At 40.7% G+C, this 14,850-nt stretch overlaps 1 protein-coding gene across 1 annotated transcript in view; it reads left to right on the top strand.

Moving 5' to 3' along the window:
- The window catches only part of Col28a1 (collagen type XXVIII alpha 1 chain), a 173,094-nt gene that overhangs the window by 144,571 nt on the left and 13,673 nt on the right, over positions 1–14,850 (top strand). The window contains exons 27-32 of the mRNA XM_021191488.1: positions 1,999–2,067; positions 2,517–2,597; positions 2,692–2,727; positions 7,062–7,098; positions 9,327–9,875; positions 11,218–11,375. Coding sequence (XP_021047147.1) covers positions 1,999–2,067; positions 2,517–2,597; positions 2,692–2,727; positions 7,062–7,098; positions 9,327–9,875; positions 11,218–11,375 — 930 coding nt within the window. The remainder of the gene's footprint in view (positions 1–1,998; positions 2,068–2,516; positions 2,598–2,691; positions 2,728–7,061; positions 7,099–9,326; positions 9,876–11,217; positions 11,376–14,850) is intronic.

Raw genomic sequence — 14,850 nt, 5'->3', positions numbered from 1 at the left:
TAAAGGCTTTTAGCCAGGTGACCTACTCTGAAAGTTTGAGGAAACCCTCAAGTGTTTGAAGGAAAACAACTGGTTATGAGGGGGAAAATCCTTTATGATATTACTCAGCTTCCTTCATTAACAACTATAAATAGAAAGCTTCCATTAGGAAGCCTGCCAGTGTAGACTCCTGGACATCCAGCTACCCTGAATGTGTTAATTGATTTCTGAAAGATTTTCCCGTAGGATATGGCTTTTCACTTTGTTGGGAAACTGCGTCATTTCTTTAAGGCAGTTAAGTCATAAACCTTTATTGGACATCTTTTGTGATATCTGCTGTAGAGATCTGAAATATTGCCTGAGAAACAATGACCCTGCATGATTATTGAGAAGGTATCTAGTTCCTTCCAGACGCCTCTGAGTGTAGATTTCCCAGTGATGATTCCCCACTGCATCCTAGTCTCACAGTGTGTTTTACTACCCATCCTCTGGGGCAGTGACAAAGCTAAGTATGTTTCCTTTCAATGTATGTCCACAAACTTTTTGTCTCCCTCTGAACCTCTCGACAGACACCAATGGTCTGAGGCATCACCTCAATAATCTAAAACTACTTTTACCAAGTATCTCACTAAAGAAAGATGCCTTCATTCACATCCACAAAACATCAGAGGAAGCAAGCTTACTCTGTGTCCCAGACAATACATTTAATATATGTGGGGTTTTTTCCTTTTTATTAAAGCAAAGAGTAGTAGAATCTTGGGCAGCTGTCTCCCCAGGGTCCTCTAATATCTCTGTGGGCTGGAAACCTAATCTATAGCTAGTCAGAGGTTTCTTACCTCTAGATGAGGCTGAGATCCACTCACACTGGAGGGTATTTTCTGATACGTATGAGGTGGTCTGTGGTCTCTACATTGCTGCATACATTTTTTTTTATTGTGGTGCGTGTGTTATTTGGCTGCTACCAGTTTCCATGCAGAGTTCTTGGCCTCTCAGTATTTCTTGATTTCCCAGGGAGAAAAGGGAATGTGCTCTTGATTGTAAACTGAATGAAGTGATTGTCACTGATTCCTGGTAAGTTGGAAATGGATCTCAGCCTCCAAGGATGAGTCATCTTAGGTGTGTCCAGGGTTTGCAGTGCCACACAGGCACTATTTCCTGCTGGGCTCAGTGTGTCTCAGCATTAGCTTTGGCTCAAGGACATAAAGGTGACATTCCGAGAACAAGTTCTCAGTGGCAGAAGTGGACATCTGGCCTCTCCCTTCACCTGAGATTCTTTTTAAGCTTGTCTGAGGTTGGGACTGGTGTTAGAACTTTTGCTGTGCCCACTGATGATTCTCTTGTTGAGGGTTGTGTTACTTTTGAGAGCTTGACAGAGAGAAATAAAATAGTCCTGAGAGTCCAGTATTCTTTGTATTTTACCACAGACAAATTACTAACTGACCAGAAATAAGTTGGGATTTGGAACAAACTCCTAGTAGCATAGTTACTATGACTTTGTGACTTATTCATGATTATTTACATTTCATATTCTCTCCCATGATATCATTTATGCCCTTGTGTGCTTTTTGCAAGAGCGTGGGGGGGGGGACTTGCAAAATCAAGTCGTGCCTGTGGCTATAAGTTATCAGAGCTGAACCTAGCAGATTATAGTCAATTATATAAACAGGCTCTTAGCCTCGAGGGGGGATGCTGTTTTATTTTTTTTCTCCCCATTATTAATATGGGCTTTAGCATATTACAAATATAGGAAAATACAAAGATAAACTGAAACATTACCTATTTGTGAACAAGTGTGCTCTTAGCTTTAGCTCGATCAAACAGAGTTGTCTATACCACAAGAATGCTAGAAAACAAGGAAGCCTATCTCTCTCTATCTGTATCTATATTTATATTATCATCCTTAGAAATTAGGTAGTGCTGTAATGCAGTTTGGGAGCTACAAGTGAGTATCTAACTTGTAAATATGTTGAGTTATTCTGATGAATTAGTAAGAACACCTCTTTCTTCTATCTCATGTAGGGGGAGCAAGGACCTCAAGGTTTCCCAGGGTCAAAGGGCACAGTGGGCCTTGGCCTCCCTGGTCAGAAGGTAAGTGTACCAAGATCTTAAGGAAATGCTTAGGCTCAAGGTCTCAGCGTCTTAGCCTTGATTTGGACTGAGACCGCATGTTTCCTGTCTGTTCCACCACACTGAGAAATCTACCTGTGATGGCATCCAATGCTCTATTTCCCCTCATCCTTCAAAGACAGTCAATAAAAGAATAAATCCTTAGGAGACAGACACCAGAAATCCCAGGAACCTGGTAAATTATACAACAGTTGAGTTTCCTGAAGGCTCCAAGCTGATCAGAAGGTGTCTCAATGCCTCTTAAGTGGAAATTGTCTTTTTATCCCACATGTCTATTTATGCCAACAGAATTCTAAGTCTTTAAAGGGATTTTTGGCTGCAACAAAGCAAACTGTAGGATTATTTTTTCTTGAAGCTTATTTGGCTTTAATGTTCAGGGTCTAAAGTTCTCTTTTAACCGTATTATACAGGGAGAGCATGGAGAACGGGGCGATGTTGGGAGGAAAGGTGAAAAGGGAGAAATCGGAGAGCCTGGATCTCCAGGAAAACAGGCAAGATGTTTTTTCAAGCCTCATTAAAGCTTTGGCTTTACCCTCTCAACGGGGTCCAGCCTAACCTGACTGTTATTCTTTGTCCACTAAGTAGGGGTTACAAGGACCTAAAGGAGACCTGGGACTTACAGTGAGTATCTATCCTAGATGGTAATTGAGGGGTCCATAATTGCCGAATTACTATATTCATGTAGGAGCTCTAGAATTATGACTTTTTGGATGTTTGGTTGCTCTGTTTAAATGATGGTGCCTGCTGTCAGGCCAGTGTTGACTTGAGCGCATGAGATAATTGCATCTGGATATGGGGATGGGAGATGGGGGATGGGAGTGGGGGTGGGGGATGGAGGTGGGGATGGGGGATGGGGGATGGGGTGGGGATGGGGGATGGGAGGATAGTACTGGGAAGGCACTCACAACCATATGTGAACAAGTGGAGCTGCTCCTTTCTGGCCTGTGATAGAAATGGTCAGGTTGGTATATTGGCAACAAGGAACTGATCTGCCTAAGAGAAGTGGCAGAGACCAAATGAGTTTTTATTTCCTGTGCCTTTTCTCACTGATAGCAGGCTGGGGGCTCCTTTTACTCAAGCTCGTTCCTTAAGGAAGTGCTGAGAAAGCAGTTATCTCAAAGCTGGGATTATGCTTATACATGCATTTTGTCTGTTGAATCTCCACAAATGGTTTTCTACTGTTTTCATTTACTGTTTTTTTTTTTTTTTTTTTTAAGATGGTTTTTAAAATTCTAACGGGTCGGAAGGCTCTAGAATTTTCATAGCAAATTCAAACTCTTCCTTTCCTTTCTAATTTGAAATCATTTCCCTCCCTGGATATTAGAAAAGGAGACCTTTAGTTCTTTTTCCTTTTCCCTCAGTTATCATCTGGGGATGCAAATCTTATGTCTAGTGGCAGGAAAACCTACAAGAGAAGGGAGTCTGACTTGTCATGACCACAGCTTCTGTCTCATGTCCCCTACCAATAGGATCCCCAAAGATGTCTACAATGAAAGTAGAGCCATGTGTGTGGCAGCTGCCTGCTGATAGTAGCAGAGACTGTGTGTGAACTATGGAAGGAGCATTCCCCCTGGTTTAATTCCTGCCTTGCTGTTCTAACATGGGGGTGGGGTAGAACTATTTGCTTTCATTTAGTCGTCTGTACACTCATTTCACCAACATTCCTTGGGTATTTACTGTGGCCAGACTTACAGATATGCACTGTGAAGTGGGAGGCTGTGGAAAATATGAGACTCTATGACCCTGAATTCAGGAGAAAGAGACATAAGTTCATCTACCATGTGATGAATATTTTGCTAGAAATATGGGGGGGGGGGGCGGGCAGGCCAGAGGAAACAAAATGATATTGCTAATATTTGGGGCAGGAGACTATCTCTCGAACAGAAGGTTTTGTTTTGTAAATTTCTTCATTCTTTGACAGCTTCATGCAGGCCAATCTATAGTGGGTTTCTGTGATAGATAGATAGATAGATAGATAGATAGATAGATAGATAGATAGATAGATAGATAGATAGATAGAGGGTTTCTCTTGTCCACTCTCTGTTTAGCTGAACCCCATTCTCCCCAGAAACTCCCCTTCAAACTTCCATGTTGTATATGTGTATGCATGTGCATGTGCATGTGCGCGTGCATGTGCGAATTTAATTATGGTTGTTTACATGACCACAGATGGGAGGTTATTTACATAGCCTACTTTTCAGATACTTCTGATGGAAAAAACCACCAACCACTGATTGCCTGGGCCCCATGAAGGAGTGAGGCCTCATGTGCCTCTCCCACTGTCTTAGTTAAGGTTTCACTGCTGTGAACAGACACCAAGACCAATACAAGTCTTATAAAGGACAACATTTAATTGAGGCTGGCTTAAAGGTTCAGAGGTTCAGTCTATTATCATCGAGGAAGGAACAAGGCAGTATCCAGGCAGGCATGGTGCAGGCAAAGCTGAGAGTTCTACATCTTCATCTGAAGGCTGAATATTGGTTTCCAGGCAGCTAGGATAAGGGCCTTAAAGCCCATACCCACAGTGACACACCTGCTCCAAAAAGGCTACACCTTCTCCAACAGGGCCACACCCTCTAATAGTGCCACTCCCTGGGCTGAGCATGTACAAACAACACCCACCCTAAGTCATGGGCATGTCTTGTGCAGGTAGCCACAACTGTAGTGAGTTCATGAGCCAAATAACTGTGGGGTACCCAGGAGTCTTTTTTTGGCTCATCCCCTTATCCTTCAGCTACTATATTTTTGCTACTCTTTCTCATGCTATATTGTCTGAGCCTTGAACGAGGAGATATAAATGTCCCACTTAGGCCTAGACTCTTTATTATTACTTATTAGCACTTCAGCCAGTTATGCATTAATTATATGATTTATTTTTTTAAGACTGGGTTCTGTCAATTCCTCCTCCCCTTTCAGCCTTGGTATTTCCCATTGTTTGAACTCAGGCTTCAATTTCCTGTCCTTAAACTCAACAGGGAAGGTCAGCAGTTAAAGGCAAGAGGGTACATATTTTGAAATGCTAACTGAATAGCATAGTCAAATCGCATAGGGTAAATCAAAATACACTGTTGTTTTTGCTGTGAATATTGAAAGCACCCTTTCAGATTGTGGTAAATCCACTGTTTTATAAAAGGCTAACAGATGGCCGGTGAGATGGCTCAGTGGATAAGGGTGTTTGTCCCCATACAGTGTAAGCCTAACGACCTGAGTTTGATTCCTGAAACCTCCATGAGACTTTACATGTACACTGTAGCAAGTACCATCTCCACCTCTCCCTACCCCCATCTCCTCATCTCTGTCTCTATCTCTTTCTTTCACATACACATAAAACAGTAATAATAGTAATATTAATAATAAATAAATAAATTTGGAAAAACCAAAAGGCTGAGCATTCTTGCTTTGGGCAAACTGGCTGTGGTCCCTGTTTAAACAGTTACATGTACCATAAATCTGCCTATAGTTTGGAGCACTCCTTAGAGCACCAGAACTTACATCCTACAGTCATCTGAGCGTGTTCAGGTAGATGCCCCAGAGATGCACCAAACTTCCTGGGGCTCAGACACCCAGCTCCTCCCTGCCTCTCTTCATTCGTCCATAGCCCAGAACAAGCCCATGAGCATTTGCTTCCATTTAAAATCCCTCTTTCCCCACCACCTTCCCTTAGCTACTTCTCAACCCTTTTTATTCCCCATCGAGAGTGTGATTGTGTAGTAATAATAACTAATACTGTGCCTTAAATAAAATTAGTTTCCTTCTATTCAACTATTGGAGGTATCAGTCCTTAGAAGCTCATGTGGTGGTATATCCCAGGAGGAAGACTATAGATCCCAAGGTAGCCTGGGCTACTTAGTGAGAACTTATTTCTAATAAACCAGATGAAATACTTACATTTTTTCCTTTCTAGATATATTTAACATATATACATACACTTTCCTTTTCAGCACTTATCCTAGTTTTAGATATATCAACTCTGAGTACAGAAAAGTGTGGCAGAAGAAGAGAGACCATTGTTGACACCTTCTTCTTATATAACTTGATTAGTGCAACCCTGCATCGCATTAAGAATCGTTGTTTTCACTTAACTTGTAATAAAACCATGGTTGGATGAAAAGAACCTCAATAGTTTCCATTAATGCTGCTGTTAACTAATCTGCATCTCCAGTTACATATATGGTCTCTCCCAACTCTGTCGTTTTTGATCTGTTCTTTAAAGCTCCACTTTGCACCTGATAGGTTTCTCTTTTTTGGTTGATTCTGCTGTTCTTACCTGTTGAGATCTGTGGTTCTTGAGATCATCACTTTCAGCTCCATGTCTGGCTGCTGTCATCTGTCTAAACACTTGGACATAAGCCACAAGCAGCGTTGTGGCATTGGTAGACTGACTTTGGGAAGCCTGTCCTGCAGGGCCTGGCTAATAGATCAGGAACAGGGAGGAGCTTTTAAAAGCATTTCATAAAGAATCAGAAAGAAAACTGAGGAGGGAACTTTAAGAACTGAGTGCTGGAACAGAACAAGATTGAAGTATGGGGACTCTAGGCCTCGGTGTTTGCCTTAGTGGCTAGCACACAGACTAAATCATTTTGCTGATTTGCAGCATCCTTGCAGAGACAGTACCCCATAGGCTCAGACCTGTGCACATTCACCTCATATAATCTGCATCATCACCCTGAGACACAGAAACTGTTATGTCCTCTGATAGCCTGGGGCCCACAGCTGATGTGTACTGAAGTTACAAAAAGATCTAAAAGCCCAAGCTATTAAGTTTCACTATTCAGCCTCATTGGTGTATGACACATTATATCCACCTTTCAACTTTTGTGCTTTTTGTTTCATTTTTCTCCAGTGAAGGAGTGAATCAAATGGTCCATTGTCAGTTATAGGACGAATTGCTAATGATTGCAGGAAACATGCTATAGTCATAAATTTAATGCTAATACATTTTTCTTTTTCCCCAGAGAGAAGAAATTATCAAACTTATCATTGAAATATGTGGTAAGATTTAATTATCAAGAATGTGAAATGCTCTATATGACATCAGCCCCACTGTGCCCTATGTTGCTGAGCTAACATGGATCATTCAGGAGATACATGTGCATTGTTGGTGGGGAGATAGGAATCTTATGTGAAAAGTCAGTGGAAAATGGAGAGGTGACACCGAGGGAGGCTGTAGGCACCCTGCTAGGCAACTGTTTTCTTGTTTTGTTTTTTTTTCTTTTTTTCTTTTTTTTTTTTCAAAGCTGTCTATGCAGTGGGAGGCTCCAGGGTGTGGGTAACATGGCATTTATATTCACTGTGCTCATCTGTAGTCAGTAGCTTACCTGAGTCTGGGAAGAGAACTGACTGGCACAATGGAGATTTGGTTGCAGAAGCCACTGGCACCTGGAGACTAGCTAAGTGATTGTCACATGTTTACCCCTAAGCCCGGGTTTCTTTCCAAAGTGAGTTTGGAATGCGATTTCTGCAACTGCTTTCAATCTCACAAGCAGGAAGACATTCAGGGATTTGCCTTGTTTCACAAGGAAATCTAAATTCTTCCATGCCTGACACATTAGAGTTAGAGTTACTAGAGAGAGGGAAGAAGGAAAAAGTTTAGCTAAAAGCAGAAAATGGATGGGATAATGATGACTTCCCTGTTTGAAGTGGACAGAGGCAAGAATAGCACCAAAATCCTAGCAATTCTTTGTCTCCTAAAAGCCAGCCCGAGACATCTGGTAATGAGACAATTTAGACATGGATTCTGGATTAGATTTGGGGGGACCCCATCTACTTACTGACCAGTATTTACTGGAGACCCTCTTGTCAAAGGATTCATGGTACTGATGGACTGCTGGCCTCCTTGATAGCATAGAATATGTGGAAGTCTTAATAGTCCTCACGGGGAGAGGGGGTGAAGGAGTCACCTCATAGAACAGCGGCTCTCATGCCAATTAAACTCTACCATCTGTCACTTTATCCATCTGTCATACCATAAATCTCCAGTTTTACTTAAAGATAAGGCCGAAGGTTGAAATTGTAACATCGGGCTGTACCTTAAATACAAACTGTAGAATGAAGAGAACAAACTCAGGTAGTCACCTCTCAGAGAGAGAGAGAAACAAAAGCAAAGAGGCTTATACAGAGCAGACTAAGTTTTATAAAGGGTATATAATACATATATATATATACATATATATATATATATATATATATATATATATAAAATGTTATGTGTGTGTATGTTTGTTTTGTTTTTAATACATTCCCAACCCAGTTTCTCCTCCCTCTACTCCTCTCAGTTCCTCCCTAACTTTCTTCTCACCCAGATCCATTCCTCCTCTGGTTCCCTTCAATAAAGAGATATCCACTGAGGATTTTATATTTTAATGTAAGAAATGGACATACAGGTGTTTATTATCTACTACACTGTAGATAACAACATAACACAAAACAAGACCTGCTTCTCTTCAGCAGCCCTTTCTGCTTTTATATGAATCTGGTAAACTTCAGTGACTTTCTGAGACTTGTGAGTTGTTGATTTTCTCCTTTTGTTGTGTGATACTATTAGTGGAGCAATAGAAACTAATATCTGCTTACATCAGGTAGGGAACCCATGGCAGATCAAAGTAACAACGTTATCAAACTCCAACTTGGTGAATAAATGAGTTTATTGGGGTGACTCTCAGCAGTATATATGGGAGGGGGTCACTTACAGGAACATAAATGACTCTAAGGCATCAGCATTACCAGAAGACAAGCCTAGTATGGGCTAGGCTTGCATGCAGAGCAGAACAGAACACAGAACAGAACACAAAACAAAACACAAAGCAAAACACAAAGCAAAACACAAAACAACACAACACAAAACAAGACCTGCTTCTCTTCAGCAGCCCTTTCTGCTTTTATATGAATCTGGTAAACTTCAGTGACTTTCTGAGACTTGTGAGTTGTTGATTTTCTCCTTTTGGATCTTCATTTTAAGGAGCTTTCCTATAGGTTGGAATGCTTCAATTTGGAGGGAATTTCTACAAAACAGCTCATATATATGAATGAATGACTAAAGCATAGAGTCCAGAGAGAAAAGAGAAGTATTAATTGTTCCCACTTAAACAGGAAAGGAAGGACACAGTTGAGGTCTTTGTTTCATTCCCAACCTTCTTGCCACTGTCCTATCTATATAATATTAATATTTAATGGATTATTTTCATTTCTTCAGTGTTTCTATTTCTACATTCATCTTTTAGGTTGTGGGCCCAAATGCAAAGAGACTCCACTGGAGTTGGTGTTTGTGATTGACAGTTCAGAAAGTGTGGGACCAGAGAACTTTCAGATCATCCAAAGTTTTGTGAAGACTTTGGCTGACCGGGTTGCCTTGGACCTTGGCACAGCCCGAATAGGCATAATCAACTATAGCCACAAGGTGGAGAAGGTGGCTAGCCTGAAGCAATTTTCCAGCAAGGATGACTTCAAGCTGGTGGTAGACAACATGCAGTATCTGGGGGAAGGCACCTATACAGCCACTGCTCTTCAAGCAGCTAATGACATGTTCAAAGAGGCAAGGCCAGGTGTAAAGAAGGTGGCCTTGGTGATCACGGATGGACAGACAGATTCCCGAGATAAAAAGAAGCTGGCAGACGTGGTGAAGGATGCCAATGACTCCAACGTGGAGATATTTGTGATTGGGGTGGTGAAGAAGGATGACCCCAACTTTGAAATTTTTCACGAAGAAATGAATCTCATTGCTACTGATACAGAACATGTGTATCAGTTTGACGACTTCTTTACCCTGCAAGGTAGTCGGCACCGGTGGAAAAGAATATATATTGTTCTTTGCAGTGTCACAGCACCTGCAGTCAGGGAGTTAAAGATGATTCTGTCAATATTACATTATAACCTATAAAGTACAGAAAGTTAAAAACTAAGTGTACTATTGTTGAGTATAGAGGACACAATCCTGAACTTATTCATGTGTAGTAAGTGCGCAGCTGGCTGTGAAGTTTAACTGGAGTTTTCATGCAGTGGATAGGAATGGAGGAAAAGAATAGGACTTAGGATATTGTTTACATTGGTTACTGTTCAAAAGTCCCCTAACTAGAACAAAGGATATAGCAGCAAACAACAAACCCTAAAATTGAAAAGAAATAAAGACAAAACTTGATAAAGTTGTAGACATCTAAAGCAATGAGAGATGAAAGAACAGGGATCAGAGGTCATGTTCTAGTTGCTTACCTTATGTTAGTGACTTATCTTAAGACTAACCTTCAGAAGTGTCACTGTGATAACCTAGGGACATTCTTATACTAAAGATCTTTTCATATTAATTGATATTTACCAATGAGACAGACTAATATACTGTTTCATCTGTATTTCATCTAGGGCAGTAGAGTTTCACAGTAAAAATATGTTACGATCCTTCGGTAAAGATGACTTATTTTGACAGGGCCCAGACTTAATTCTTCTTTATCTACCAATCTGAGAATGGAGTCTTGTATAGCTGGGTACTTCTTCAGTACCTCAGGCCCTTCCTACACCAATGACCAACACTGCCAGCCATTGGGTAACTTACCATACTCAGAACCTTTACTAATCTGGGTCTTCTTTGTCTTACTGTTTTGCTGGCTAATGGGTAGGTTATCTGATAAACATGGTTCATTTGGACTGTTCATGTGTTATAATGATCAGAAGTGTCACACACTTGAGAAAACGGTTATATTTTAACAATTGAATTAAGGCTTTATCAACTTAATAAAGTTTTTAACTTGTTACAATAATGACAGATATATTTTTGGAACAAACTGACCTATTGTTAGCCCTAAAACCAGATCAATGGCCTATTTATATAGTAGGAGGAGGCTAGCTTTTTACAGAATAACACAGTGAGCTGGCACGTTGCATACATGGCCATTGGTATTACTTATGCCAGCTGTGCTAGAGTGTATCATTAAATAAAGAGATTTGACATAATCTTTTACGGGTAATATAAAAATGCTTCCCTCTGTAGTTACTTGTCAGTGTTTCTCCAACAATGGGAGGTAGCTTGTTTTAAGGACAGCGCTGGTCTCCTTAAAGAGGAATTGAGTAAAGTTTCTCCGCTTCTACTAACTCCCTTTTCTGCTTTTTTGTTCTTTAAAAAAGATACTCTGAAGCAAAAGCTGTCTAAAAAAATTTGTGAAGATTTTGACTCCTATCTCATTCAAGTTTTTGGATCATCATCTTTTCAACCTGAATTTGGGGTGTCAGAAAGAGAGGTGAGCAGCTCCGCTCCTAAGCCTGCAAAAGAAATTTCTAAGCTGGTACGTAGCTGCGAGTTGGTAAGTAGCTGTTGGCTCACTCCTCGCACTTAAAGGGTGTAGTTTGGTATCAAAGACATCATCCCCGCCCTACGTGCGCAGAGTCAGCTGAGCTATGTATTTATTGTTTTAGGTCCTTGGTTCCAAGCATTGCCACCTCAATGATAGATTTTCGGTTCTGAAATAACCCTGGAACTTATAACATGAATATGGGATTAATTTTTCCATATTTGATAATTTATTAAATGTTGCAAATGTTATACTTATATTATTTTATTCCCACGATTGTAACCATGAGCCCTGGAACAGATTAATACTATATACATTTACCCCCTTATTATGATTTGTAGATTCTATCTCTCCTCCATTCATTCATTGCTGCATCCACCTTGTACCCACTCAAGTTTTCCCAAAGATTGCATGTATGTCCTAGTGCCAAACTCCTACACTTCATTCCGTGCTCTTTCCCTTTTGTTAATGGAAAGAGAGGGATTGGGGTTGTGCGTGATCGTGGTACAAGGTGGGTGCTCAGCATTGGGGCTCTCCAGCGACGACAGGTGACTTCTGGAGACAGAGACAACCAAGACTGTCTTCTTAGCAAGCTTCTGGGGACTGAGTAAGCCAATCAGATCCAGGGAAAACTGAAGCGTCTCCTATAGTTGTCACAGTTTCTTCCTTGCCATGTTCTCAAGTAAAGTCAGTCTGTCTAGACTGGCTTCTTCTACTTCTGTGGACCTTGTTTAGGGAATGTGGAGAGAGTCATACTACTATTCTTTAAGTTCAATGAAACCTCTGTACTGTCCTTTTATTGAAGCTTCATTAAAGCCAGTCATCATAAGCATGTGTAACAGTATTCTAGTACCAGGATTTGGCTAACCAGATAGACTAAGACTCCAAGAGACTTAAGAATCGGGACTCAGAGCCAGGTTTGTTGAGTCAGGAGTAGGAGTCAGGACTAGGATACCATTCCTAAGGGCACAGATTATAGAATCCACTAGGTTTTTATTCCTTATTCAGAAAGGGCCAGAAATCCTCTGACATGCTTCTGACTACAGGTAAGAATGTGTGATATATGGAAATCTGTTGTAATACTGATTCCAAATAAGTATTTCTATTGGAGCAGGAGACTTACACTAAATTGTTTTGAAATACACACATATGTTTATACCATCAGATATAGATCAGATGTCAACATACTAATGGTCATATCTTAAATACTTTTGACTGACAGTCCATAGAGTTTCTGTATCAGTTTTTCAGTTTTATCTTTGAATTGCAAAAATAGTCATAGAAAATACTCAAGTATATAAGCATTATTGTGCTCTAATAAAATTTTTCTAGCAAATGTCAGCTAGGTTTTAGCTCAGTAGTAAAGTGTGTTTTCGATACCCAGCATTCAAAGCAAAGTAAAACTTATTTATAAAAGCTGGTGGAAACTAGGATTTTACCCACAGGATTTGGCTGGTGCTTGTCTATCTAAAACTTTTAAAGTAAATTAGCAGCAATACTGTATGGCCAGGGCATATGGGTAAGGATATGTGATATATTCTTTTGACACTGTGACTTGACACTGTTGCAGTCTTTGAGATCCATACTTGAGAACCACACAACTGTGTCATGATAGATAGATAAATAGATAGATAGATAGATAGATAGATAGATAGATAGATAGAGATAGATAGATAGATAGATAGATAGATAGATAGATAGATAGATAGATAGATCTTATAATGGTTTAATTAAGTTGTCTTGGTAATTTTTCTATTGCTGTGATGAGACACCATGACATGACCACAGCAAATCTTATAAAGGAAAGCCATTACTTGGGACTGGCTTATAGTGTCAAAGGTTTAGTCCATTACCAGAATGGCTGAATACAGGCTGACATGGTATTAAAGAGGAGCTGTGAGTTCTACATCTTGATCTGCAGGCAGGGGAGAGAGACAGAGACAGAGACAGAGACAGAGGCAGAGACAGAGGCAGAGACAGAGGCAGAGACAGAGGCAGACAGAGGCAGACAGAGGCAGACAGAGGCAGACAGAGACAGACAGACAGAGACAGACAGAGACAGAGACAGACAGACAGAGACAGACAGACAGAGATGGACAGACAGAGATGGACAGACAGAGACGGACAGACAGAGACGGACAGACAGAGACAGACAAACAGACAGACAGACAGACAGACAGACAGAGACAGACAGACAGAGACAGACAGAGACAGACAGAGAATGGGCATGAGCTTTTGAAACCTCAAAGTCCACCTCCAATGGCATACTTCTTTCAAAAAAGGCCACACCCATTCCAACATGGTCACACCTGACCTCTATCAAGTAGCCCCAGTCTCTAACAACCAAGTATTCAAATCTACGGTCCCATGGGGGCCATTCTTATTCAAAGCACCACACAAGCAGTCAGACTTTTGCTGTGCTGTTCCCATAATTATCCTTGGTGGCTCTTGTCCTGCCCTCTAAGCCATGATTCCTCTTTGTGTAACTTATCGCTTGGTTATCTATGTGAACAATTTTCTAATAGGCATTTTGATATTTTCTAAAGTCTTCTTTAAAAGAAACAAGCTCAGGTTTCATTCACCAATGTATGGATAGACAGACCTTTTGTACTCCCTGAACCAAGCTTTGTTTATGTTAACACCCACAATTCCTGCCATCTTATGTGTTGGCTGTGATCCCATGTTTATTAGATAGCTTGGAAAGTACTAGGATGTAATGGTAATGTAAGAGTGGAAGCAGGGGGATGGCTGAAGCACAAGAAGTAGGAGAAATTAGTTAAGGAAGGGAAGTAGAAAATGTCTTGGTCTACTGAAGCTAAGGTTAAAAATAAGATGGATTGGCTTAAATTAACATTTAGTTTTCACTGGAGAATCTGAATGTGATGTTAGGTGACAGCTCACTTCCTGGCTTATCAGCAGATACTCCCTTGTTACATATGTGAATTCTGGAGGAAAACAGAATTTAGTCCATAAAAGGAGGTGTTTTTGATCTAATAATGGGTTGATACTAGTAATTTCCTAAGGGGAGGAGAGAGGGAAAGCTGACTTTAGCACAGGGATCATGTACAAAGGGCGGGGGTGAGCTCCAAAGTTCACGCATGGCAATTCAAGAGAAGAGACAGCTTCGGTAAGGTACCAGGCTAAGGCTTATATATGGTAGAATGGGACTTTGAGAATGAATTATAAATGGTTTCATATGCCATGCTAAGGAGTTTACACTTGGTTCACAGACGAGGTAGTCAGATGGAAGCAGTGTGTAAAGCAAAAGTCATATGATGGTTATTAGGTTATAGAAAGAATGACCCTGGTATGGTGTGGAAGATAGGAGGAGAGGGTGAGGAGGCTGGAATATGAGATGTGTAATAGTCTTGGTGAGAGGTTATGAGGTTATAATTAAACTAAGCAGGGACAGTAGACATAAAAGGAAGGTGTAGAGTGGGGAGCTTTTTCTAGGTAGGATTAGCAGAAT

The sequence above is a fragment of the Mus pahari genome, chromosome 2, assembly GCF_900095145.1.
Source record: "Mus pahari chromosome 2, PAHARI_EIJ_v1.1, whole genome shotgun sequence".
In the NCBI taxonomy this organism is placed as follows: Eukaryota; Metazoa; Chordata; class Mammalia; order Rodentia; family Muridae; genus Mus; species Mus pahari.
Note: the sequence above shows the minus strand (reverse complement) of the source record. Positions and strands in the feature narration are given on the sequence as shown.